Raw genomic sequence first — 27,233 nt, forward strand, 5'->3', positions numbered from 1 at the left:
GGTCTTGGAAGCAGCATATACATGAATATTATTTTGTTATCCATTCAGCTACCCTCTGACTTTTGGTTGGAGCATTTAAGCCATTTACATTTAAGGTGATGATTGATGACACATATTTAGTGCCACTAATTGTTAGAGTATTTTCCTCTGGTTTTTTTCTTCTTTCTCCTTTTCTTCTTCTTGTTAAAGTAAGCCCTGTAACATTTGTTCATTCTGGTTTTGTGTTAACAAACTCCTTTACTTTTTCTTGTCTGGGAAGCACTTTATCGGCCCTTCAATTCAAAATGATAGCTTTGCTGGATAGAGTAATGGAGGTTGTAGGCCCTTGCCTTTCATGACTTGGAATACTTCTTGCCAGCCCCTTCTTGCCTGTAAGGTCTCTTTTGAGAAATCAGCAGACAGTCTTATGGGAACCCCTTTGTAGGTAACTGTGTCCTTTTCTCTTGCTGCTTCTAAGATTCTCTCCTTCTCTTTAATCTTGGGGAATGTAATTATGATGTGCCTTGGTGTGTTCCTCCTTGGGTCCAGCTTCTTTGGGACTCTCTGAGCTTCCTGGACTTCCTGGAAGTCTATTTCCTTTGCCAGATTAGGGAAGTTCTCCTTCATTATTTGTTCAAATAAGTTTTCAATTTTTTGTTCTTCCTCTTCTCCTTCTGGCACCCCTATAATTCGGATGTTGGAACATTTCAAGATGTCCTGGAGGTTCCTAAGCCTCTCCTCATTTTTCCGAGTTCTTGTTTCTTCATTCTTTTCTGGTTGGATGTTTCTTTCTTCCTTCTGGTCCACACTGTTGATTTGAGTCCCAGTTTCCTTCGCATCACTATTGGTTCCCTGTACATTTTCCTTTGTTTCTATTTGCATAGGCTTCATTTTTTCATCTGGTTTTGCAACAGATTCAACCAATTCTGTGAGCATATTGATAACCAGTGCTTTGAACTGTGCATCCGATAGGTTGGCTATCTCTTCCTCGCTTAGTTGTATTTTTTCTGGAGCTTTGAAGTGTTCTGTCATTTGGGCCATTTTTTTTCGGCCTTGGCACTTCTGTTACTTTAAGGGGCGGAGCCTTAGGTGTTCACCGGGGCCGGGTAACGCTGGTCACTGTGCTGTGACACTGTACGTGGGGGAGGGGCCGAGAGGGAGCAATGGCGCCCTCTCCACTCTCTGCCAGATGTCAGTCACCCCCTCTGCTCCCCACAATCAAACTGGGCCCCTCTGGTGCTGGTTCCCGAGTGGGTGGGCTTGTGCACACTCTAGGCCCCTGTGGGTCTCTCCAACGACCTCTCCTGTGAGGCTGGGAGTCTCTCCTGCTGCCGCCCCAACCGCCACGGGCGTTTTCAATCAGAGGTTTGAGGCTTTATTTCCCCGAGCTGGAGCCCTGGGTTGCGCAGTCTGCTTCGTTCCCCACCGCTCTGCCTGCCCCATTCTCCGCCACTCTGAGTCTGGCCCTCTCGGTTTATCTGTGCACGAATGTGGGGTTGCAGGGTCTGCTAGTGGTCAGACTACCTGCCCCGTTTGTCCCACACTCCGCCACTCTCGGTCCCACCATGGCAATGAGAGTCCTCTCCGCCCCCGGCTGCCCGTCTCCACCTCTCCTACCAGTCTGGATAAATGTTTATTTTTTATCTCCTTGGTGTCGGATTTCCTTGTCATTCGATTTTCTGTCAGTTCTGGTTGTACGAGGAGGCGCAGTGTGTCTACCTACGCCGCCATCTTGGTTCTCCCTCACTGTAGGTTTTTCTTAATTTCACTTAATGCCAACTTCATTTCTGCCTGGGTCTTTCTTGGCTGTTGCAGTACCCAGTGATTTCTTTGAGCATCCTGATAACCAGTGTTTTGAACTCTGCATCTGATAGGTTGCTAATCTCCATTTCATTTAGTTATTATTTTGGAGTTTTGTTCTGTTCTTTCATGTAATAATTTGGGCCATATTTCTTTGTCTCCTGATTTTGGCAGCCTCCCTGTGTTTGTTTTTGTGTATTAGGTAGAGCTGCTTTGACTCCCGTTTCAGTAGTGTGGCCTATTGTAGCAAAGGCACGTGTAAATTGTTTGGTGGCCTTAGGTAATTACCAGGGTGAGGCAACCCATTTCACTATTTCGTGGCTCTGTTTTGTGGGGGGAGGGAGGGTGGAGCTGAGAGAGGGGACAGTGATGATGCCTGGCCTGTGGTGATTGCCTGGGAGGAAGCTGTCTTCTCACATTCGCCCTGTTGCCAGTCAATTCACTTTCTCCCCTTCTCCCCATCTGCCACTTGTGCCCTTCCAGCTGTTGCCCTGGCACTGAATCCTAGAGGGGGTAGGTTCTGCATAAATCCTGAGACCTTTGGGGATCCTTGAAGAGGACTCTCCTGAGGAACCTGCAGTTTCTTTTACGACCCCAAGCCCCACTGGTTTTACAGAAAGAAGTTATGGGGACTTTTCTTCCTAGCACTTGGAACCCTGGGCTGGGTGGTCTGTTCTTGGACGGGGATCGCTTGCTCCCAATGTATCCCTCCCCACTTTTATCCACCACACAAGAATGTGGGACCACTTGTTCCACCACCTCTCTGTAACACTCTACGTCTCCGTGCCTCTCTGCGTCTCCAGCTCTCCTACCCATTTGGATGGATGTAGCTTCTTTAAATCCTTGGTTGTCAGACTTCCATATGGCTTGATTTTCTGACAAATGTGGGTGATATTTGTTTTGTAGTCTAGGTGCAATGTTTACCGTAGTTGTGCTGGGAGGCTAAGTGTGTTTACCTCCCCCTCTATCTTGACCAGAAGTCTTTAATTCCTTTCTTCTTGCTGCTGTGCTTGGGTGTTGTTTTCTACATTGTCTTCCCAGTCACAGATTAGATTCTCTGCTTCTTCTATCCTACTGTGTATGCCTTCCAGTTTATTATTTATTTCAGATATTGCATTCTTTATTTTTGACCGGTCCTTTTTTATGATTTCTATGTTTTTTTTCATGCTGTTGAGTATAATCCTTACTCTAAACTCTCTGTCTGAATAAATTGCTTGCCTCCATTTCATCTAAATCTCCTGGAGAATTATCTTATTTTTTCATTTGGGGCCTATTTCTTTATCTTCCCGTTTTGGCTGTTTCTTTGTATCTGTTTCTATGTATTAGATTGATCTGCAAAGCCTCTGGTGCAGACCTTTTCAGATGCTGCTTGTTACTGGCCCTGTGCAATCTGTTTGGGGCTATCAGTGATCAGCAGAGTGTGGCTCCCTCTGCTGGGCCCAGTAGCCTAAGCCAGAGCTTTTTCAGCAGTTAGGGCAGTGGCTGAAAGGACGCCACTGCCCAAATTCTGGGGCTTCAAAATTTAGCTTTGTATTACACTGGTTTCGTTTTGACTCTTTTGGAATTTTCTCATGGCTCAGCGGTGGAACCATGTGCGCGCCCTGAGCGTATTCCTGAAGTTGAAAGAGCACTGCCCCAGTATTCTGGCTGTGTGGGTGGTACTGGCTGTTAACTGGGCTTTCTTCTCCATGTGGTCACTCCACCTTTCATAATCTGCCCCCACCGTTTTAAATGGTGTGCGGAACCTTCCAAGAGAGTGAATGTGGAAACTACACAGCTCTTAAGGGTTATCTGTGGGAGTCACCTAAATCATTTCATCTGCATTTTGTTGATCTAAGAAAGTCACAAGCCAATCCAGTTTCGGTATTTGAAGGATTGGGAAATAAATGTCATCTCTTAAAGGGAGGAGCGGCAAATTCACATTGCAAAGGTAAGTGCATAATAAGCATTGCTGAGGCTATCTTCACAAACAGTGTACCCCAAATACCCATTTGGTAGTGCTCGTAACACAGTAAATTCATTTGGTAGTGCTTATAACACAGTCATTTGGTAGTGCTGGTAACACAGTAAATTCCATTTATAAACATGCTGAGATTATGGATCCATTACCAGCTGGTCCTGAAATAACATATGAAGAGAGATCATTTACTGTGTTTGATACGGGATCGGGGGGGAGGGGGTCAAAAAAACTGAATTTATTTATAAAAATTTGTGTGTTTACTTTCATGTTTAAACTTCAGGCACCTTCAAAGTACTCTCTATTTGATGCACTACACCTATAGAGCCATTTTTCCACAAAACTGTTCAAAACAGTTTTGAACAGTTTTGAACTCGTCAATTTTGATGCCTTTTAGTGCTTCTGCTGTTTTTTGTTTCACCTCTTGCATGTCAGCAAAACATTTCTCTTTGAGTACTTTTTTCCCTGGGGACAAAAAGAATGTCACTTGGAGTGAGATTGGGTGAATAGTGGGACAGGGATCATGCTGATTTTGATCAAAAACTGCTAACCACTCAATGCAGTGTGGACAGGTGCACCCATCATGAAATGAGCAAATGCCTTGAAAGAGTTTCACAAAAAAATTCACTGAAGCCAAACGCAGCCTCTCACAACACCACCAGCTGGTACAGTAATACAGATGGGTTCCGAAAACACTCACCTCATGGAGGACATCTGTACTACAAGGGGTCCAACCTATAGAAGATAATTCTGGTTTTTTGGGGTCCCCCTTCCTATGTCTAAAATACTATAAAGTAATTTTATAGAGTAGCATATTTAGAATGTGATTAACTTTCACCATAAGTAAAGATAAAGGTCAGTATGGTTTTTTCTTTCAGACATATTCATATGCCTTACATTGTTGCTAAAGTTAGGTTTTGCAGTCATCAGTGAACTAACTGCCTTACTCTCAACCTCAAGATATGAACTGTAACATTGTTTTCAAATGAACTCCATGTAAGAGGTCACTGATGGATTATAAAAGCCTTGAAAGTGATAAACTGACAGAGCAATATCATGTGTGTTTTATCTTAACTCTGCCCTTGAATTTTCTTAGCTAGGGTTTCTTTTTGCCTTTTCTCATAGGAGCTACTTGTGTGTTAAAGAAGAAATTCTCCGCAAGCCAATTTTGGAATGACTGCAAAAAGTATAATGTGACTGTGTTTCAATATATTGGAGAAATCTGTCGCTACCTTTGCAAACAACCTAAGGTAAGAGTAATCATTCTCACAGAGAAAAAGTTATTCCGGAAAGAAAAAGTATTGAGAGAAAAAGTAATTTTTGTTGGTTTATACTCCATCTTCTTCCACAACATAGTTTAGCTGACTTACACAGATAAAATGACTTACCCCAAGATAAAGTGAATATAAAACAAGTCAGAGAAAATGAAAGGAGAGCTATCCAGGAATGTACTAATAATTTGCTTTATAATGTGGCAGGAAAGACAGACCCGCAATCCAGTTCACTTCATGTTTAGACTGATTAAACTTTCTGCATACATGGCATACATCTGATTATGAAGTTAGATGCATGCTATGTTTACAGAAACCAACTATTCCAAGGTTGAATTAAATAATCTTTTAAATGAAAACTAACACTGATTATACTTGTTTTTCTATTTTTCTTTTGAATAAGTGATTATATTAGAATATCTTTTTATTTGGGTTTACTTTGATTTATACTTGTCTTCCCCCCTAGAGCACTCATTTCTGCAATAGTTTTATAAATTGCCCTCTTTCGAAAGTAAACAGGCAAAGAGAGTTGCCTGAAGTTTGTCTTTATTAGTTTGTTTGCTTTTTGCCCTCAGAAGTTATTTTTCTTTCCCTGCTGTCATTTCTATTTCCAGATGCCTATTTTTTAACTGCCTGATTTCTAAACGTTTTTGAGGCTACGAAGAAGTGATTCAGTAATCAAATTAACACTAGCCCTTTAAAGAATGGTGATAGAAAATGCTTCCCTGTGTGGGCCAAGGCAGCAGAATCTGCTGGCCTACTGTGGGCCTCTGAGAAACACCTTTCCTCAACTGGGGAATCTGTCACTCATCACCTCTGCCATCATCATACCAGCCTAAGGCATAAGAGGGGGCTGGGATATCTTCTCTGGTTGGCTAAAAATAAGGAATCCTTTTACGCACAGCACAGCTGAGACAAGACTGGAGGCATTTAAATGAAACTTTATTGAAGATATGGGGTTACATAGGAGAAATAAACACAGAAAAGAATGTGAAACTGGATAATCTTACTTACAAATGCTTTTAATCATTTTAAGCTTGGAATTTACCAGGGAGAAACCTCCTGTCTAGCTCCTGACCTACTTTCTGGCAGAAGCAATCCTTCTTCTTCCCGCTCGGTCAGGAGTGCTTCAAATGGCCCTAGACCTACACCTAAGATAGAGAGTCCCAGAGAAATGTTGGAGGTTATTTTTACCTCTATTCTCTTCAGAAAGACTTTACCAATATCAGGGTTGTGATCTCACCTGAAGAGTCCCAATGGAAAAATGTTCTCTTCTAGTTTTCACTGTATATTCTGGTGGTGAGATATCTGAACTAAGTTAATTTAAGGAATTAATGTCCTCTAGTAAGATGAAAGCCACCTTCAGTAAAGGGCTGAGTGGGCACTATCTAATGAACTTCTTCCAGCCTTTCTAACTGTTCCTCCAGCCACTCTTATTTCCGCTCATCCTTTAATAGAAACATTAGCTTTTGCAAGGTTATTTACTCAGGAAATATTATTAAATGATTGAATACCTGCATTTATTTTCTTCCTAAAGTTTTACCACCTTAAATAATGCTGCAATTAGTATCTTCATGTGCTATAGCCAGTTTATGGGTCACAGAAGTGAAGGTAGTTAATGGACATGGATATCTGGGTGATTTTTGCGGAATATTTCTAGATTGCTTTTCAAAGTGGTTGACGTGATATAGTATGTCAACAATGTGGAAATATGCCTATTGTGCCATCTTTATTAGTACTGGCTGGCATTAAAAATAGGTCTTCCAGTTGTGCTAGAGAACTAGATGCTCCTTCAAGCTTCCTCAAAGTCCTTGAGGGAAGAACAGGGACAATAGGCCAGTCAAATAGGGTGGATGAAACCCAATGTGCCTGGGCTTCTTAATAATATTTTGTTTTAACAAGGAATGCCTTGGATTTTTTTTTAAAGAATGAGGAAAAGATTATTTAACTTTATTTTTAATTTTATAGAATGCAGTAAGCATATTTTAAATTTCTATATTAAGATTACTGTCTAGGTGGGATGGCGTTCTATCTGTATTTGCCATTTAAAATCTCTTCTGAGTTTTTTTCTCTTCCCTCTGGCACACAATGTTTTATCGCATCCATTTGAGCTATCATCTCAGATAGAAAAAGATATTAATAGTTTGTTATGTTTCCTACAAATCTTTTTCCAAGGTGTTTTCCTTTCACTCTATATGAAATGAAATATTCTTTTCAGCTCTTTGAATTTGTAACACACAAGTTTTGGAGCAATTAGATAATTTGAGAAAACTGAGAACTGAAAAAGAGCTCCTGATTGCTTTTAGTTAATTAAATATTTTCATTCTTAGCTACAGTTTTTTGAAGGCAAGACAGTATTTGTGAAATAACCTCTAAGGCAAGTTGAGGAAGAATGAGGGAAATACGGCTTGGCCCAAAGGAAAGCTGAATCATTTTTCTGAGCAGAGATTCATTGTATTACCTAATCCCCATGGTTGATCTCACACAGAGCGAGTACAAGCAGTTCTTGGCATTAAAGATTAGGAAAAGGAGAGTCATTCTGTTATGACATCTTCTCCCCTCAAGAGCTTACTTTTTGCTGTCCAGTATTCATTCCTTTCAATGAACTTCTGCAGGGAACGGGTGGTGTCTGCTGTGCAACCGGAACAGCAGTGGATTCAGGTAGGGCCAGGGAGTGAACAAGTGACATAGTCCTCACCCTCAGAGAATGAAAATTGAATGTCTCATAGCTGTGGCTTGAAGCAACATAGACATTTACTTAAATACTTAAGGAAAGAAAAAAAAAAAAACAACCACATACTTTCTAAGTATATCCAGATCTGTTGTCAATCTCAGGGTAAGAAATGTGTTCTAAGGAGATTTACCTGCAAGCAGACTCACAGTCTGAGTTGAGCATTTATATGTAGTTGCATAAAAATGCCCTAGGATTGCCTTTCCCTGACTTCCCTGGGGGAAAGTGTTTATCCAGCCCCCACAGAATCCTAACTTTTTTTCTCGATTTCAAAGCTCCAGTTGCAACAGTTCCTTTGGCATAAACATTGGATGTGCCTCAAACTGCTGGCAGCAGCACTATCCTTTTTAAAAAGCCAAGGTACTGGCTTTTCTTAGTCACAGGGCGATGGGGTAATTATTCTCTTTCCTGAGACTAGGAGAGCAGCTCTTCCCAACTTTTCAGTCTTCCAAGTTTTCTACATTACTGAATCAATACCCTACAATTTCTGTTGGGTCTAGTTTTACATTTTCTTAATATTAATGCTGCTTTTAATCTTAATACATGAGGGATATGGTGGAACTCTAGACAGCAGCGATCACCTGGGGGACTCCTGCTGCACATAGTATGTTGTGTTTAACTGTGCCTAAGGCAGTCGACAGTGAGCCATACGTAAGGGTATACCTAGAGGTAGGGTCATATATGTCACTCATTCCTTCATTCAAGTAATGTTGTAGGTTTGAGTATATGAGGAGTACACAGGACAAGATCCCTTTTCCCATGGAATTGACACTCTCATTTGGGAGAAAGAAAATAGACCAGCAAAAACATGAAGACAAGCAATTACAGACAGTGGCAAGTATTGTGAAGAAATAAGACAAGTTAAGGTGATAGGGAATAGTAAGTGATGGGAGTGAGACATTGCTAATTAGATTGAGTGGTCGGGGAAGGTGTGAGTGAAATGGTGACTTGTGAGATGAGGAACTGATAGGACAAGTGGGAACCAGACATGGAAAAGCTGGGGGACTGCACTCATGACAGTATAGGCTGAAAATGAAGAAGCCACACGGCAAGGAGAGTGTGGCCGAGCCATCCATGGACGAGATCTTACAGCGCTCGGTAGACCATAGAGAGAAATTTTTATTTGACTTCCATCAGAGCATTTGTGAAAAGATAAAAGCAAATTGGAAAAATCTATGTCAATTTGAGATCTATTTTGGAGGAAAGATAACAACAGGACATGTTAGTTCAGGGACAGGGAGTGAAGGAATGGATAAAATCAAGAATTGATCCCAGAATTTTGGTTCAAACATCTAGGTAGATTTTGAAACATTTGAAGAGATAAGGAAAATTGAGATTTGAAGAATGAAACTAAATTTCTTTTGGACCTGTTAAGTTTGGGATGTTAATTAGGCACCCAAGTAGAGAAGTAAAATAGGCAGTTGGATGTACAAATCTGGAGCCCAAAGAGTACAGAAGACATGGTCTAATTAACAAAATGATGCGTAGGTGTGATGCCTACTTTGAAAGGTAATATCATACTTTATCATCTAGCCTATATATTTTGCCCATACCTTTTCGTGTGGAACACCTACATTTTGGCATTCTAAACACATAGCCCATACTTTTTAATGTACGTATTTTAATGTATATGTTTTCTGTAAATTATATCCCTTTTCTTTATTCTGTTTTCTTAAAAGCTAAGAAATTCACTGAGAACCAGAAAGTATCCTTCTGACTCTGGATACTTTCATTAAGGTGTATTAAAACTTTGACAAAATGGATTATACTCAACTCCCTTTATGAAAAGAGAAACATTTTAAAGCCCCTGGATATTTGATAAATGTTTATTAAATATTGCTTGTTAAAAACCATATGAATTGTACAGTATTTTCACTAGTAAAGTTTAGACAATCTTGCAGTGAACCCCTAAGTGTTTGCTGGATTTCACGGCACTGTGAGATTTTTCATAAGACTTCATTTTGAAAGGACACCTTTACTTTTTCTAATAAAAGCCCACCGTTTCTTTCAAGGTTTGAGAGTTTTCCTTGTCATATTTAGATAAGATGTGAGAATGAGGACGATGTTAAAAGTACCAGAGAATGAAATTTCAACCATGTTGACCTGATGTAGCTCTCTTGACCTTGTTTGTTTTACCAGTTATACTTTAATTTTGTATATTTTTTCCTCTTTATTTAATTTATTGGGGTGACACTGGTTAACAAAATTATACAGGCTTCAGGTGCACAGTTCCACAACACATCATCTGTATATTGTATTGTGTGTTGACAATACAAGTCAAGTCTCCTTCCATCACCATTCACCCTTCCTGTAGTCTCTTCCACCCTCTCCCATGCCACCTCCCCATGGCCACCAGCATACAGTTGTCCGTGTCCATGAGTTTTTTCTCTTTTTTCATTTTTGCTCAATTCCTCCACCCCCTAGTCTCGCAGCCTCTCCCAGCCAGCTGTCAGCCTGCTCTGTATGAGTCTGTCTCATTTTTTCTTTATTTCATTTTGTTCATTAGATTCCATATATGAATGAAGTCATATGGTACTTTTCTTTCTTTGACTGGCTTATTTAATTTAGCATAATGCTCTGCAAGTCCATCCATGCTATCTCAAAGGGTAAGATTTCCTTCTTTTTATGGCTGAGTAGTATTCCATTGTGTAAATGTACCACAGCATTTTTATCCACTCATTTACTAATGGACACTTGGGCTGCTTCCAGTTCTTGGCTATTGTAAATAACGCTCCAATACACATGGGGGTGCATATATTCTTTTGAATTAGTGTTTTGGGTTTCTTTGGATAAATTCCCAGGAATGGAATCTCTAGGTCATAAGGCAGTTCCATTTTTAATTTTTTGAGGTAACTTCATACTGCTTTCACAGTGGCTGCACCAGTTTGCATTCCCACCAACAGTGCATGAAGGTTCCCTTTTCTCCACATCCTTGCCAACACTTGTTGTTTGTTGACTTATTGATGATAGCCATTCTGACAGGTGTGAGGTGATGGCAGATTAAGGTCTTAATTTACATTTCCCTGATGATTAGTGGCATTGAGAAACTTTTCATAGGTCTGTTGGCTATCTGTATGTCCTCTTTGGAGAAGTGTCTATTCAGGTCCTTTGCCCATTTTTCAATTAGATTGGTTTCATTTTTGTGTGTGTGTGTATGTGTGTTGAGTTTTATAAGTTCTTTATAAATTTTGGATATTAACCCCTTATCAGATATATGATTGGTAAATATGTTATCCCATTCAGTGGATTGTCTTAATTTTGATGATGTTTTCCTTTGCTTTGCAAAAGATTTTAGTTTGATGTAGTCCAATTAGTTTGGTTTTTTTTCTTTTGTTTCCTTGCCCAGGGAAATATATCAGGAAAAAATATATATTGCTACAAAAAATGTCGAGAGATTTTACTGCCTAGTTTTTCTTCTAGGATTTTTATGGTTTCAAATGTAACATTTAAGTCTTTAATCTATTTTGAGTTTATTCTTGTGTACAGTCTAAGAAGGTGGTCTAGTTTCATTTTTCTGCATGTGTCTGTCCAATTTTCCCAACACCATTTACTGAATTGACTATCTTTACCTCATTGTATGTTCTTGCCTCCTTTGTCTAGTTAATGACTATAAAGGCATGGATATATTTCTGGGCTCTCTATTCTGTTCCATTCCATTGATCTCTATATCTGTTTTTTTGCCAGAATCATGCCATTGTGATCTGAAAAGAGGCTTGATATGATTTCAATTTTCTTGAATTTGTTGAAGCTTGTTTTGTGTCCTACCATGTGGTCTATCTTTTAAAATGATCCCTGTAAATATGAAAAGAATGTACACTTTGCTTCTTTGGAGCAAAATGTTCTGTAAATATCAATTAAGTCCATTTGATTTAGAGTGTTGTTCTATGCTCCAATACTCTTGTTGATTCTTTGGAAGATCTATCCATTGTTGAGAGTGAAGTGTTAAAATTCCCTATGACTGTACTGCTGTCTCCTTCTTTAAGTCCTCCAAGATTTTCCTTATGTATTTATTTGCTCCTATGTTGGGTACATATGTGTTTATAAGGGATATATCCTCTTGTTTTACCATTCATTCCCTTAGGTATTAATGTAGTGATCTTCTTTGTCTCTTGTTGTGGCCCTTGTTTTGAGTCTGTTTTGTCTGATATGAGTACTGCTACCCCAGCTTTTCTTTCATGTCCATTTGCTTGGAATATTTCTTCTATCCCTCCACTTTCAGCCTGTGTAGATATTTGTTCTGAGGTGGGTCTCTTGTAGACAGCTTATATGTGGATCATGTTTCCTTATCCACTCAGCTTCCCTATGCCTTTTGATTAGAGCATTTAATTCATTTACACTTAAGGCTATTACTGATAGGTACCTGTTCATTGCCACTTTTCCCTTTGTACCTGTGTTCCTCTCTCTTTCTCTCTTTCTCCCTCTCTCCCTTTTCTTCTTCTTCTTAAAGCAGTCCCTTTAACATATCTTGCAGTGCAGGCTTGGTGGAGATGCAACGTTTAGCCTTCTTTTGTCTCAGAAGCTCTTTATTTCACCTTCCATTTTAAATGAGACTCTTGCTAGAGAGAGTAGTCTTGGTTGCAAGTACTTACTTTTCATTACTTGGAATATTTAATGCCAGTTCCTTCTGGCTTGTAGTGTTTCTGTTGAGAAATCAGTTGATAGCCTTATCGGGCTCCCTTGTATGCTAATAGCTGTTTCTCACTTGCTGTCTTTAAGATTCTGTCTTGATATTTAAATTTTGCCATTTTAATTATGTTGTGTCTTGGAGTAGGCCTCTTTGGGTCCATCTCATAAAAATCCTAGTAGAAAACATAGTCAGTAAAATTTCAGACATATCACATAGTAGTATTTTGCCAATATATCTCCTAGGGCAAGGGAAATAAAGGAAAAAATAAACAAATTATACTACATCAAATTTAAAAGATTCTGTATGGCTAAAGAAACCATCAAAATAAAAAGGGAACCAACTATATGGGAGAACATATTTGACAATGATACATCGGACAAGGGTTTAATCTCCAATATACATAAAGAACTCATATGATGACTCAACACCAGGAAGACAAACAATCCAGTCAAAAAATGGGCAAAGGACCTGAATAGACACTTCTCCAAGGAAGATATACAATGTCTCATAGACATATGAAAAAATACTCAACATCACTAGCCATCAGAGAGATGCAGAGTAAAACCACAGAGAGTTATCACCTTACACATGTCAGAATAGCCATCATGAATAAATCAACAAACAAGTGCTGGTAAGGACGTGGACAAAAGGGAACCCAAATGCACTGTTGGTGGGAATGCAGACTGCTGCAGCCACTGTGGAAGATAGTATGGAATTTCCTCAAAAAATTAAAAATGGAACTGCCATACAACCCAGCAATTCCACTGCTGTGAATATACCCTAAGAATCCTAAAACAGAAATTCAAAAGATCTTATACACCTCTATGTTTATAGCAGCACTATTTACAAGAGCTAAGTTTTTGAAAATGCCCGAGTGCCGTACATCAGTAAATGAGTGGATTAAAAAACTGTGGTACATTTACACAGTGGAATACTATGCAAGAGAAGGAAAGAAGTCCCACCTTTTGGGACAGCATGGATAGGACTAGAGACTCTTATACTAAGTGAAATAAGCCAGTCAGTGAAAGGCAAATACCATATGACCTCTCTTATACCTGGAATCTAATGAACAAAATAAACTAATAAGAAAAATAGAACCAAAGACATGGAAACATGGAACAGACTAATAGCTGTAGGAGGGGGGGTAGGGAGTGAGGGAATGGTGGAAGGAAGGGGAAGGTACTAGTAAAAGAATATGTATGAATGACTCATGGACATGGACAACAGAAAGGGGATTGACTGTGGGAAAGAGGGGTAGGCTGGGTGGAGGGGGACAAAAGGGAAAAAGAAATTGAGACAACTGTAATAGAACAATATAATAAATAAATACATATATACATACATACATACATACATCATACATAAATAGAACTACAAATGGAAAGAAAATAGTCTATTTTTTCAGATACAGTATTGCTCCCCTAGCTTTTTTTATCATTTCCATTTGCATGAAATATCTTTTTTTATACCTTTACTTTTAGTCTGTATGTATCTTTTGTTCTGAGGTGGGTCTCTTGTAGACAGCATATATATGGATTTGGTTTTTTACCCATTCAGCTACCCTGTGTCTTATGATGAGTATTTAAGCCCTTACATTTAAATCTGAATATTGATAAGTATGTGTTTTTTTAGATTTTATTGTTTTAACTAGGTTTCTCTATTGTCCTCCTCCTTCTCCTCCTCCTCCTTCTTCAGAAGGTCCTTTAACCTTCCTTGTAATACTTGTTTAGTGGTAACAAACTCTTTTAGCTTTTTCTTGTTTGGGAAGCTCTCTATTTCTCTTTCAGTTTTAAATGATAGCCTTCCTGGGTGAAGCAGTCTTGATTATAGATCATTGCTTTTCATCCCTTTAAATATTTCATGCCAATCCCTTCTGGCCTGAAGTGTTTTTGTTGAGAAATCAGCTGACAGTCTTATGGGCGCTCCCTCGTAGGTAGCTAATGGTCTTTCTTTTGTAGTTTTTAAGATTATCTCTTTGTGTTTAACCTTTACCATTTTCATTATTATGTGTCTTGGTGTAGGCCTCTTTGGGTCATCTTGTTTAGGACATCTTTTCTTCCTGAGTTTGCATGTCTTTTTCCTTCACCAGGTCAGGGAAGTGTTCATTCATTATTTCTTCACATAGGTTATTGATCCCTTGCTTTCTCTCTTCTTTTTACAGTACCCCTATGATGCAGATGTTGTTACACTCAATGTTGTCCCAAAGGTCCCTTAAACTATCCTAATTCTTTAAAATTATTTTTTTCCTTTTTGTTGCTTCGATTACGTGTTTTTTTTCTACTTTGTCTTCTAAATCACTGATCGATCCTCTGCTTCATCCAACCTGTTTATTCCTTCCAGTTTACTCTTCATTTTACATAGAATAGTCTTCATTTCCGACTCATCCTTTTTTATGATTTATATGTCCTTTCTTATGCTGTTTAACATCCTTATATCCATCACTTTGAACTTTCTATCTGATAAATTGCTTCCCTCCATTTTATTTAGTTCTTTTTCTGGAGATTTCTCCTGTTTTTTCATTTGGGGCCTGATTCTTTGTCTCTCCATCTTGGCTGCCCTTTGTGTTTGTTTCTATGTATTAAGTAGATCTGCTCTGACTCCCAGTCTTTGTGTGGTGGCCTTCTGTAGTAGATGTCCTGTGTGGTCCAGTGGTACAGTCTCCTTGATCACCTGAGCCAGATGCTCCAGGAATGTCTCTTGTGTGGGTTATATGGGGCCCCGTTTGTAACTGAGTCTTGATTGCTATGGCCCTTTTGTGTGTAGGACCCACCCTTAGGCTGATTTACTCTGAGACTCATTTCCAACCATGGTGTGCAAGCTGCTATGCAGGTGCCAAGCACACAAAGCAGAATTTGTCTCATTAGTGTTTGGTGTCTCCCTCTTTGGATATGCTGCTGTGAAGCTTATTGGATCTTGCTCTGATGTTTTCTGAAGCTAGTCTTAGGGTGTGTTGGTTCTGGGCATTTTGAGAGGGGCTCTTGTACAGCCCAATATAAGATGCTTCCTGTGGCTGGCCCTCAGCAACCTTTTTGGAACTACAAGCAATTCACAGTTTTGGCTGCCTCTGCTGGGCCTGGCAGTGTGTGGAAAGGACCAAACTGTGCACCATGGCCAGCTCTTACCACACCAGGCCCAGGGGTAGGCTTGAAAAAGTCCCAAGGCACTCCAAAATCTTCCTCCACCTGCCTTTGCCTGCTGGCTGCCCAATAGGCTGAGTCACTGAATGAGCCTCTGGTTGTACTCCAGTTGCATGCAGTAGGTTCCCAGTGAGTCACCAGGTAGGGATGCGTAGTGCTCACCAGGTCTGTACGGGTTTAAAGTTGGTGCCAGTACTGGGCCTGAGGTCACTCATCAAATTTTTCTGCGTATACTAAGTCTAGCTGCCACCTGCTGGGTGCTTGTGCACTTCTGTGTTGGGACAGGATCTCACGGAATTGTCAGGGTGAGGCCAGCAGAGTTTATTAGGCCCAAACAGACAGATTTGGCCATGTGAAGGGAAGGTTCTGCTCTAGTCAGGCATGCAAGGGAAAAATGGCCTGTTTTCTAGAGCCTCACAGCTCAGTATGTCCCAGATATCACTGAGAGGAGATGGAGCTTAGGAGAGTGGGGCTGTCAGGAGTCAGAAGGATGTGGTTAGTGGATCTCCCATGAAGGGGAGGTGCCAGTCAGGCTTTGTGGAATGCAGATGTGTGGCCCTTGCTCCAGAGCCACACCACTCAATTTGTCCCAGATTTTGCCCTCACCCAGCAGGGTAGAGCCACTAGGAGTTGGGTGGGCCTCTGGAGCCAGAGCCTGGAGAGTGGGTCTAACTAAAGCCCAGAGGGTTGTTCTAGTGGATCTCCTGTGAGGGGGAAGTGCCAGTCATGGGAAAATTGGGGAATGGTCCCCATCCCAAAGTCACACAGCCCAGTCACTGACACCCCCTGAATCTGCCTAGACCTCTACACTCTAGCCAAGACAGCTGACTTCCCAGCAGGGCATAGCTTTGCCGAGTGCTGTGAGAGAGAATCCAGAGAGTGGGGCTTTTGCTTTCCCCCAAGCTTGTGCAGCACAGAGGGGAGTCCTCCACCCAAGAAAGATGGCATCTGTAGTATGGGAGAGAGACTCAACATAGGGATTCTGGCAGCTGTTCCTTCAGGTCTCTCCCCAGAGCCACAAATCCCAGACTCTCCTTACACGACACTAGTCTACTCTGCTCTTCCTCTACCAGAGCCTAGGTGAGTGGCTACAAGTGAAATTTTGTATATTGACCCTTTAACATGGTCCTTGTGTCTCCAGCAGACTCCTATCTCTCCCTGAAGGACAGAAACCCCACTGCTTTTCACAACCAGATGTTATGTGGGTACCTCTTCCCAGCTCTGGTGCTCTGGACAGGGGAGCCTAGCTTGGGGTTTAGACCCCACACTTATCAGGGGGAACCCTTTCCTGCAGCTGAGATACCCCTCCAGGACCTCAGCTACTGTCTATGGAAGCAGCACCAGCCCCTTTTGCATTTCCACCCTTCCTACCAGTCTCAGTGTGGCTTCTTCTGCAAATCCTTGGTTATAAGGCTTCTCTTATAGGAGGTGAATGTACCTTCCACCTACTCTGCCACCATCTTGGATCTCTCTTACCAGTTATGTTTTAAATGAATCTAGAGATAGTTACAGGCTAAATGCATTGGCATTACCTTGTCCCTGGTTCAGTGCATTACCATTTATTCTTTTTTTCCTATTGAAAATGGATATGTCAAAAATATTTGTTCTTTTATGTCTTCATTTTTTTAGTTTTTACATAACTTTAGGTGTTTTGTAATCATGTTTTCCCCATTCCACGTCTTGTAAAAGATGTAGCTACCAAAGCATTAATCATTGAAAACTTCTCTCATTGCTTAGTAACCTCTAATGAGTGCCACTTTTAAATTAATATAAACTTTGTTATTTATTAAGATGTGCCAATTTAGTTTCATCACCATTTTCTTTGTAATGCTCAAAACAATTGATTCATCTCCAAGACCTAGTTGTTTTAAGATATATATACATTTTTATTGTTTCTTTTCCCCAAATATTTGAAGCATATTGTTATATGGTTGAGAAAAATCACCTCTCTTTTAAATCTCAGTATTCCTCAAGTAAATCAAAGATGTGCTTAATGTTTTCATACTAGATAAGAAAGCATTTAGAAAAGTTGGCAAAGTAACACCTTTTTTTCTGCTCACAAGCTACAAATGTAGAAATATAAGAGACTAAGATAAAAAATGGCTATTAGCAATGTAAATGCTAGTAGAATTAGAAGGGAATTAATAAATATTTTGGGAGGTTTTAGAACTGTGTATATGTTAAAGGCTTTTAGTAAGTGCTAATTTTAATACATAATGATTCATAGTTCATGGTTAAGTTACATATAAAATAGACATGTCTTTTTATGTTGACCTGCTTATACAATTCATGCTATCATTCCCACTGAGAATACACATACCTTATTTATTAAATTTCCCAATAAATGTGCTTTATATAGTCTTTATGTAGAAAGTCATCAGATAGTACATTGGCTGTAGAATCAAAAGACACAGGCTCAATTTCAAACTTTTTGTGGTCTGCCTTTCTGTTCATCATGTTCCCCTTTGAGCCATAGTTCTTGTCTTTATATAAAATAGGTAACAATACCTACTTCTCCTAATTTGGCCCTTGATTTTCCCAATCCAGTCACAAGACACATGTGAAAAAAATTGTAAACCAGAATGTCCAATAGAAATGGAAGGGTTTAATTTTAAAAGAATGTAGTAATGTTTTCCATGAATGTCATTATAAATTAGAATAATTTTTGTGGGTGTTGAAAAATAATTGGTCTTGACTACTAAAAAAATCATACAACACTGATTGCAAAAGTCCATTTAAATAGATCATGATCAGTTAAAAATAAAACTTTGACAATATTAAAATATTAACAGTTTAGTGATATACTTGTCACAAATGAAAACACTAGAAATCAGAATATAAAATCTGAAACCCTGAAACTATTATGCCTGTCTCCTCTTGAGTTATACACTTTCGTTACTATAAATGTGGTATGTTAGCTTTTCCTACATTCCAAATTTATTTAACATTTTAAAATTTACGTTCAAGATTATTTATATTATTATGCATTTGCTATGCTTTACGTTGCCTACTCCTTTAGTAGTTTGTACTTCTCCTTGCTCTGGATATACAAAATCAAGGTCAGAAATGATCACTGTTTGCTCTGCAGTGAGGACTTACCAGCAAATACAATTATCTTCAGCAAATGATTAATGACTATAATTTTCCAATAGACCATTTTGTTCCCAATGGAAAAAAAATATGCAGCAATTAATTTAGATTTAAAAAGACCAAAAATCTAATTTCAGCTTTTCCATTAATTCACCAGTTGACATCAGGCAAGTCATTTATTTCTTTGTCCTTGGAATTGGAGAGCTTGAAATTCAAGCCTAAATTCTCTGTCTTCCAAGCTCTGTGATCTTCAGCAGATTGTCTTGCTTTTCTGAGCAGCCCTGATCTCAGTTTTTTCATCCATAAAATGAGTATAATAACAATGGCATCCAGAGTTGATATAAGGATTAATGAGCTGACATAAGTTTAGAAATTCACATGGAAACAAACAGACCACAGCGGTAGAGGTTCTCTGGGAAAGGAGACAGCCTTCTCCCAAGAGGCCTCGCAAGATGGTTTTCATCTTAGTGAATGCACAAGAATTGAAGATCTCACCTTCATCCCAACAGGTTCACAACCTCATTGAATCAGCGCATGTCTGTAGATGAGACCTACATACACCAGGCTCCAAAATGCCAGTTTATAGCTTTAAATATTCTCCATTGCTGGGTCTTCCTCAATATTCATGATCTCTAAATGTCAGAGTGCCCAGGACTCATAGTCAAACCTTTTCTTTTTTTCTTCTTTCTTTCCCTGAACGTGTTCCTGGCTGCAGGTACTGTCTACAACTGAAATCTCAAATTTATATCTCCAGCCCTGTCTTCTCCCTTGGTTTTAAGTTTTATATGTCTAGATTCCTACTTGATATCTTCACTTAGAAATCTAATTGATATCTTATGTCAAAAATGGCCAAAGCCTAACTTTTTACCACCTCCTTCATCAAAATGCACCGCTCCTTGCCATCTTGACCTTTGAAGTTAATGACAACTCCATCCTTCCAGGTATTCAGTCACAAAAACTCTGGAATCTACCTTGAAACTTCTTTTTTTCATGCCTCCTGTCTAATCCATGAGTAAATCTTGTAGATTGTACTTTCAAATATGTCCACAGTCAAACCTCAATTTACCACCTACCTGCTGCTCTCATCTAAGTCAGCACTACTTCCTGCCTAAAATGTTAGCAATAGCCTCTTCTTAACCCCACGTTTGCCCTCTTAAATTCTACCCTGGAAGAGCAGTTAATAGGATTCAAATAAAGTATAAGTCAGATTATGATACTTACTACTCAGGTCCTTCTGATGATGGAAGAAAATCCAAATTCCTTTAGCATGGACCCCAAAGCTCTAAGGGATCTCCTCCCCTGCTGGGGCCTCCCATAACTTTGCACCCCTGCCCACACCCACTCTACTCCTTGTTCACTCCACTGCAGCTTCCCCTCCTTACTGTTCCTTTTGTGTACCGGGACTTTCAGTTTCCCCCCATTGAGTATTCCCCCCCAAAATTTTGATGGCTCACTTCCTAACCCAGTCACATAGTCCCCTAGGAAGAGCCTTTTCTGGTCACAATCCCTATTGATGTCTTGTATGGTCACCTTACCAACTCAGACAGACCCTGTACCAAATTTGGTTATGTTGATGCTACATGTGCACCAGGAGAATATCAACAGGTTTATTACTCACATAATGGGGCTTTCTGGGGTAAGCAGGGCAGAGTCCTAAGCATGTCGAAACATGGCTTGAAAAAGCAGGAAAAGAGACTGGTTCAGGTTTTATTGTGATAGGCAGGCAGTGCTGAGATAAGGAATCTGCACACACAACTGCTTGTGTGCTTTGAACTTCCTATTGGTGCCAAAGGAAGGAGCACTGGGCTTTCTATTGGCTTGCCAGATATGGGGCAGAAGAGGAAAGGGCTCTGGTGGGGCTTGAAAGTCATCAGCAGTTAAACATCAAGAATGGAGTCCAACTCTTTATTACAGTGTTTATCTCCTTCTCTTCTTTCACTGCTTTGTTTTTCTTCATCTAACTTATTAGCCCATTACACACTACCCTTTCATTACCTCACACAAACGAGTTCCCGGAGAGTGAGGAGTTAATGTTTTTTATCTATAGTTGTATCCTCAGTCCCTACAATGGTGTCTGACACATAGTAGGTGCTCAATGAAAACTTGTAGAATTATTTTTTTTAAATCAAGTAATAAATATAACAAGCTCAGTTGCCAGGAACTTATGTGCGCATGTCCAGCCCAATTTTCCCTAGTCATCAGTGTGCAAGGGAAGCTCAGTTGTAATCAGAAAGTCAGAGCTCCTGGGAATAACATTGCCCAAAGTGGGAGTTAGGTGACTCAAAGATTTGCGTCATTGCACAGAGGGTGACAGGCCATTGCTGCACCCAGCTCACAGCAGAAATGATCTTGCTGATGAGCACCTGCACTTTTTAGAACATTTCACTAATGAATCATGGTAGTTGCGGCTCAGGTGGCCCTTTACCTGGGTTTTCAGGTAATAGCAACCTCCCTTTATGTCTACCCAGCCTTTTTTCAGGTTAGAGGTAAGTTGCAGACTGTTGGAGCTTGTCTTTCTTTCCAAGGCAACTTTGAAATGTCTCTGGCCTGAAGCACTGTCTTCCTTCCACTTTCAGTTCTCCCAAGTGCTGCCAGGATAGAAAACACCTATTCAGAATAGCTGGCCTGTAAACGGCAATCCCTATTACTGTATTATCTAGAAAATGAGATAGAAATAAGCCCACAATGTGGGGTGGTTTTTTTTTTCTGTAACACTGGAGATCACAGAGGTCTTTTCAAACTATTATTTATGCCTTAAAATGGTTTGTGAACTGATGGCTGTCATCTCTGAAACCATAGCCTGCCCAGACCCAGGCTGAGAGGCAACATGACAGAGACTTTTAGGGGACAGCTGGAGTCCCCACTGTCCTAGCCTAGCAGGCCTCTCATTTTATGGGCTCTCCCATCCTCTCTCAAAAGAGGCCCGCACCTTCGCCTACTACCATTCCTTTCCTGCTGCAGTATAAGAAAGTCTGCTATTTTATGCCTGGGTTTGTTTGTTTGTTTGTCCTAGGATTATCTGCTGTCCTGTTTGTATTAAGTGTCATTCTGTACCCGTTCTGTCCTATGTTCTCAGTGCATGTCAGCGTCTGTGAGGGAAGCACGCTGTGGGAGTGCGTAGTCATTGTGGGGGGGTAGGTGGGCGGCACGCATGCGTGGTTACCAGTGAGTGTGAGTGTGAAGAATTACATGGAGTCAAGATGGAAGAATTACAGTCCCTAACATGTGCTGTTATATGTTTTAGATGATCCTTTAGGAAGTAGAGCATACTTCCGTTTTGGGGCCTTAAGCAGCTAGTTTTCCAGGGTCGGCGGCAGAAATGATGCCCCTTTGTTTGCTCTATGGATTTATGTTTCTTTTCTGTCTTTCCATCTGCTAACAAACAGTACATTCTTTGTGGACTCAGAAATCAAGGTTGATACAAAATTACCTGTATTTAAACAGAACTTCCAGTTTCACTTTTCATAAGCATATAAATAGGCCATTCAGCCTGGGTGTGTTATAGATTCTCTGAGTAGGATTAAGCACATGTTCTGGAAGAAAGAGACTGTTAGAGGCCTGCTATCCCCTGCAACTGAATAAATAAATCTGTGACCCTGTGGGAGGGAACTATAGTTCAGTCAGCGCCTCACATAATAGCAGGCAACAGGCAGCACGCTGGAAGCACAGGCCCCAGAGAAGGTTTTGAGGAAACAGGAGCCTTGGTTGAAGTCTATGTGACTCTTTCACAGGTATGGTCTCATCAATTTGATGCGTGGCACTGAAAGCCAGGAGGAAACTGGTCTGCTAAAAATCCAAGATTTGGGGCAATATTAAAAGCTCTGAGCCATTCAGTAAATTCTCTTTTAAATTCCAAATGGGATTTTAAATGGCTGAAGATAAAAAAAGTACTTGCTGCATATCGTAAAATGGCTTGCTCTGTATGTCTGTGGAGGTGTGTCAACATTTAAACACTGACTACTGAATTAGAAACTTAAGTTCTGATTGCTTCCCATAAGTGAAATCATGGGGAAAGGCTTGGGAAAATACAGTATGGGCTTTTAAGGGTTTTTTTACAGCTGGCTTTTCTCCCTATTCTCCTTCTTTTCTTTCCCTCCTTTCTTCTTTCTTTCCCTTCCATTCTCCCTCCTTTCCTTTCTTCCTTCCTTTTACAAATGGGTTGTGAGGATCTCTTATGCACCAGGCGTTGTCCTAGGCAATTAGTACAGCAGATAGAACAGGCAACATTCCCTGCTCACATAGTGCTTACATTTTAATGTGTTCAAATTCTGTCTCTGTTTGGTATGTGACCTTGGACCTGAACTTCATTATCTCAGTTTGCAAAATGGGGATAATGTGTCTTATTTTATAGAGTATCGTGGTGATTAAAATGAGATAATACCTGGACATGGAACTCAAACATATTCACTCCCTTTGCTTCTCCTGATTTGGCTGCAAACATGTTTCTTGTTCCTGTTCTGCACTCTGGATTTCTGTACTCTTTCCTGATCTCTCTCTCTCTCTCTCTCTCTCTCTCTCTCTCTCTCTCTCTCTCTCTCTCTCTGTGTGTGTTTCTGTTTGTACATCTTTCTATTCTATTTGTATGTATATCTTGCTGTGTGTCTCAATAACTATGTCTCTGTGCACAACTGTGTCTACATGCTAGGGTGCCTCTATGTGTGAGGTGCTCTCTCTCTTTGCGTATGTCTCTCAGTGTCTGGGTTTGTTTGGGTTTTCTCTTGCTTTTCTGTGAGAGAGAGAGAGAGTGTGTGTCTGTGCATGAGCCTGTGCATGAAAGAGAAAGAAAGCATCTCTCTGCGTGCCTGTATATCTTACTCCCAGTATGTGGGTCTCTCTCTGTCTCTGCATATGTCACTCTGTGTCTGTGTTTCTATGTAGCATCTCTGTTTTACTCTTTGTTTTGTTTATATTCTCTGTCTCTCTCTCTCTTCTTGCTCTTTATATCTCTATATTTTGCTTTCTTTCTCTGTGGGTCTTTTTTCACTTTCTTTAGCTTTCACTCTGCCTTTCCTGCTTTCACTCTCTCTGTCTCATTGCACTCTCTCCGACTCTGTCCATCTCTTTGTCTCTGTCTTTCTCTGCCACGCTTGTCTTTCTCTTGTGTGTGTATATACATGCAGATGTTACATATTCATTCTTTTCCTTAACTGTATTCATATTTATGCATGCTTGCTCTCCTCATTCTATTCCCAGCATAGTTTAGATATCCAGTGATCCTTATGGCTCTGGAAGGATTAAAAGGAATAGGAATTTGTTCTAAAGGAAGCTTGAGGGAATTGGTGAACAAAGAAGGGGATTTTTAAAACTATAGATAGGTGTTATGAAGACTTGGTTCTGTTTTACATGAAGCACTGCTAGTTTGACAGCAGTTTCAAAATGGACATGTGTAAATCCAAAAATAATTACAAACTTCAGACCCTCCTCTCAATTTCTGTGCTTTCCAGGATCACTTTTTAAGGCTCTTTTTTACCAATTGTGATTATTTTTTCCTGCCTCACCTCTGTCATTCTGCTGACTCTCCTTTTCCATTTTCCTGACCATAATCTGGGTTCTTCCCTTTATCATCTTTTATCTGAACCACTTCAGCCACTATCCCTGACGCTGCCATCCTCCCAGTCCATCATGCCAGGTGGAGCCACGTTATGTTGTTTTTACATCAGGCTCTGCTTGACGCCCTCCCTTGGCTTCCAGTCATCTTCCAGGATCACAAGACAGCTTCACAACATCACTAGATGGATAGTTGTTTTTTAAAGACTTATCTGACCAAAATCTTGCCCACCTACCAATATGCTCAATGCACCTAAGAATCTCTTCACCTCTTTTACAAATAAAACCAATGCCCAGTTATTTCCAATGAGATAGATAAAGCCCATTTTGAGAAACATAAAATGAACATACCTGGGAATGTGGGTGAGAAAGCTTAATGAACCCATATTTGCAGCACCAGTGTATTGTACAATGAACCAAATGGTGTTTGACTTGTGTCAGTAAAGAACTTGTTGTTTTTTTACCTTATTTATAATTTAGACAGTAGTCATCAAGCTTTTTCTGTAAAGCATCAAATTAGTAAATATTCTGGGTTTTGTGGGTCATTCTGTCTCTGTCACAACTACTTACACCTGTGTGGCAAAAGCAGAAATACACAACTCATATAAATTGGTATGACTATGTTCTAATAAAACTTTATTTATAAAAACAGGACATAGTCTAGATTTGGCCCCTGTAGGCTGTAGTCTGCTAACCCTTGATTTAGACTTTATGATAACATCGTGTTGCATATATCTTTCGGGTAAAATTTCTATTCTTGTGTAAAGTTGTTTTTTAAAACCTTCTGGGTTTTTTTCCTTTCTCTCTTTCCATACATGTATATACAGATGAGTGAGTGAGAGTTTGTGTGTGTGTTTGCCAAAAGTAACAGTATCCTTTGGGCTTGCTATAGGGCTTCACATATTTTTTATATTGTTGTTATTTATATATTATTTTTATTTGTATATATTTTTTGTTTTTATATATTATTTTTATTTATATATATTACCTGGATATAATTTGAGTCAAGCAAACAAAAATCTGAATAATGTCAATGACAACTTTAGATAATTATCTCAATAAACTGTAAAATAATTTATATCACATGTCAGTTGTGTCCTTTATATTTTACTCCTTCAGTAGTGCTTATATTTAGGTTCTCAGTTATCTTTTAAAGGAAGATTTTAGAGAATTGTTTAAAATTACTTTGTTTATAGATGCTTACTGAATCAGCTTAAAGATGATTGTAAAATTTTAGACATTTATTAATTGAAGATTTTTTATTTGCAAGTCTTTGTATAAGTGTAGTTGAATGAATTTAAAATTAAACTTTTATAAAGTCTGAATTGGAAATAAATTAGATAAATCATTATATGAAATTTAAAATGTTATACCTTTCTCATAAGTTTAAAATGAATATAATGGTTAAATGTAAAATCTACTTTTTTTTTGGCTATGGGTTGAGAAAGGAGATTTTTAATCATAAATTAAGAAATAGGAACAGAAGAAGAGAATAATATATTTAATTATAGGAATAAACACACCAAATAAAAATATTAAAGGTAAAATTAAAAGGAAATGAATAATGCCATTAAAATCAAATATTCATCTTATTTATCATATGCATTCAACTTGCCTAAAATCAAAGAAAAACAGATTGAATCTAAAAATGAATACACCACATTTTCTTATCAAATCAACAATGTTTTTTTTCTTTTCTTTTTATTGTTGTTCAAGTACACTTGTCTCCATTTTCCCCCCACCCTTCCCCCTACCCCAGCCATCCCCACCTCCCACCCTCAATCCTATGGCAATCTTTAGTTCTAGTGCATTGAAGAGGCATTAGGTAAATAGGGTGTTCTTTTTACACAACAATTTGATAGCAAAATCATAAAAATATTTACAAGTATTAGCTTCCTCCAGGAATCTGTCTATCCTAATGAGATGCCAGGATTTATAAACAAGATATTCACTCAGTATTATTTATAAGGGTGCATATTTATAAACACTGTGGTTATCCCAAAATAGGTGATAGTAAATAAACTGTGATATCATTATATGAAAATCACATAATCATGTTTTTAAAGGATAAGAGCTGATAATTTAGAACAATGCTCAGAATGTAATATATATTAATGAAGTAGAATAGTATTTAGCTCTCTGTATGGTGTGGTTATAACTTTTTATCTGGATATATAAAAACAATAATGTTGGTGTGATAGAATTACAGCTTACTTTTATTTCTTTTTTTTTGGTACTTTCCAACTTTTCTATCATATGCATACTTTTTGACATAAGAGGAGATATAAATTCTCTTTTTCCCACAACACTAAGTAATGGATCAGTTAGTTCATCTTTTCTCATACGACTTAAAGCATGATCTTCCAGATTTTCTTTGAAAGGAGAGGAAAACAATAAAAATAACTGGAGAGTTAAATGAATTTTATATTTCTTGACAAAAACCTTACTTTAGTTTTGATAATTTGATTTTTTATAGCAATTAAATTATTTTGGATGAATGTTTATTCTTAGTGAGCTTGTGTAGTTATAGCCCACACAGATTAAAGTCTGTGGAATGTGATTCATAAACCACCTTTTTTCCCCTCAGAAACTATGCTATTCTTATTGAAACTTCATTAAAATTGGATGTTCAGGGAAGTTTTTTACCTTTTTTTTTTCTTTTTGTTATTCTTGTTTATTCTTTTACAGTTGTCCCCATTTTTCCCCCTTTGCCCTCCTCCATCCTTCCCCATCCCCCACTCCCACAGTCCATCCCCACACCATTGTCCGTGTGCATGGGTCATTCATACATGCTCTTTGACTAGTCCCTTCCCCTTCTTTCCACCATTATCCCCCGCCCCCTTTCCTCAGGCAGCTGTCAGTCTGTTCCCCGTTTCCATGTCTCTGGTTCTGTTTTGCTCATTAGTTTACTCATTAGATTCCTTTTTATTGGTTTTCAGAGTATGCCAACATATTTTATAAATAATAACACTTGCTAAAACTTATCTCTGACCTGAAAAGCATCCAAGAGTTATGCCATATTAAAGAGTGTTCACTGTTCAAGCAGAATGAATCCTAAGATTTGCCAACATTAGTGTTTATGTGGGAAAATAGC

General features: G+C 39.2%; 1 protein-coding gene across 1 annotated transcript in view; it reads left to right on the forward strand.

Moving 5' to 3' along the window:
• The window catches only part of SLC27A6 (solute carrier family 27 member 6), a 67,277-nt gene that overhangs the window by 20,942 nt on the left and 19,102 nt on the right, over window positions 1–27,233 (forward strand). Inside the window, exon 4 of the mRNA XM_024571488.4 lies at window positions 4,862–4,986. Within this exon, the coding sequence (XP_024427256.2) occupies window positions 4,862–4,986 (125 nt within the window). The remainder of the gene's footprint in view (window positions 1–4,861; window positions 4,987–27,233) is intronic.

This window comes from Desmodus rotundus, chromosome 1 (genome assembly GCF_022682495.2).
Source record: "Desmodus rotundus isolate HL8 chromosome 1, HLdesRot8A.1, whole genome shotgun sequence".
NCBI classification, from domain to species: domain Eukaryota; kingdom Metazoa; phylum Chordata; class Mammalia; order Chiroptera; family Phyllostomidae; genus Desmodus; species Desmodus rotundus.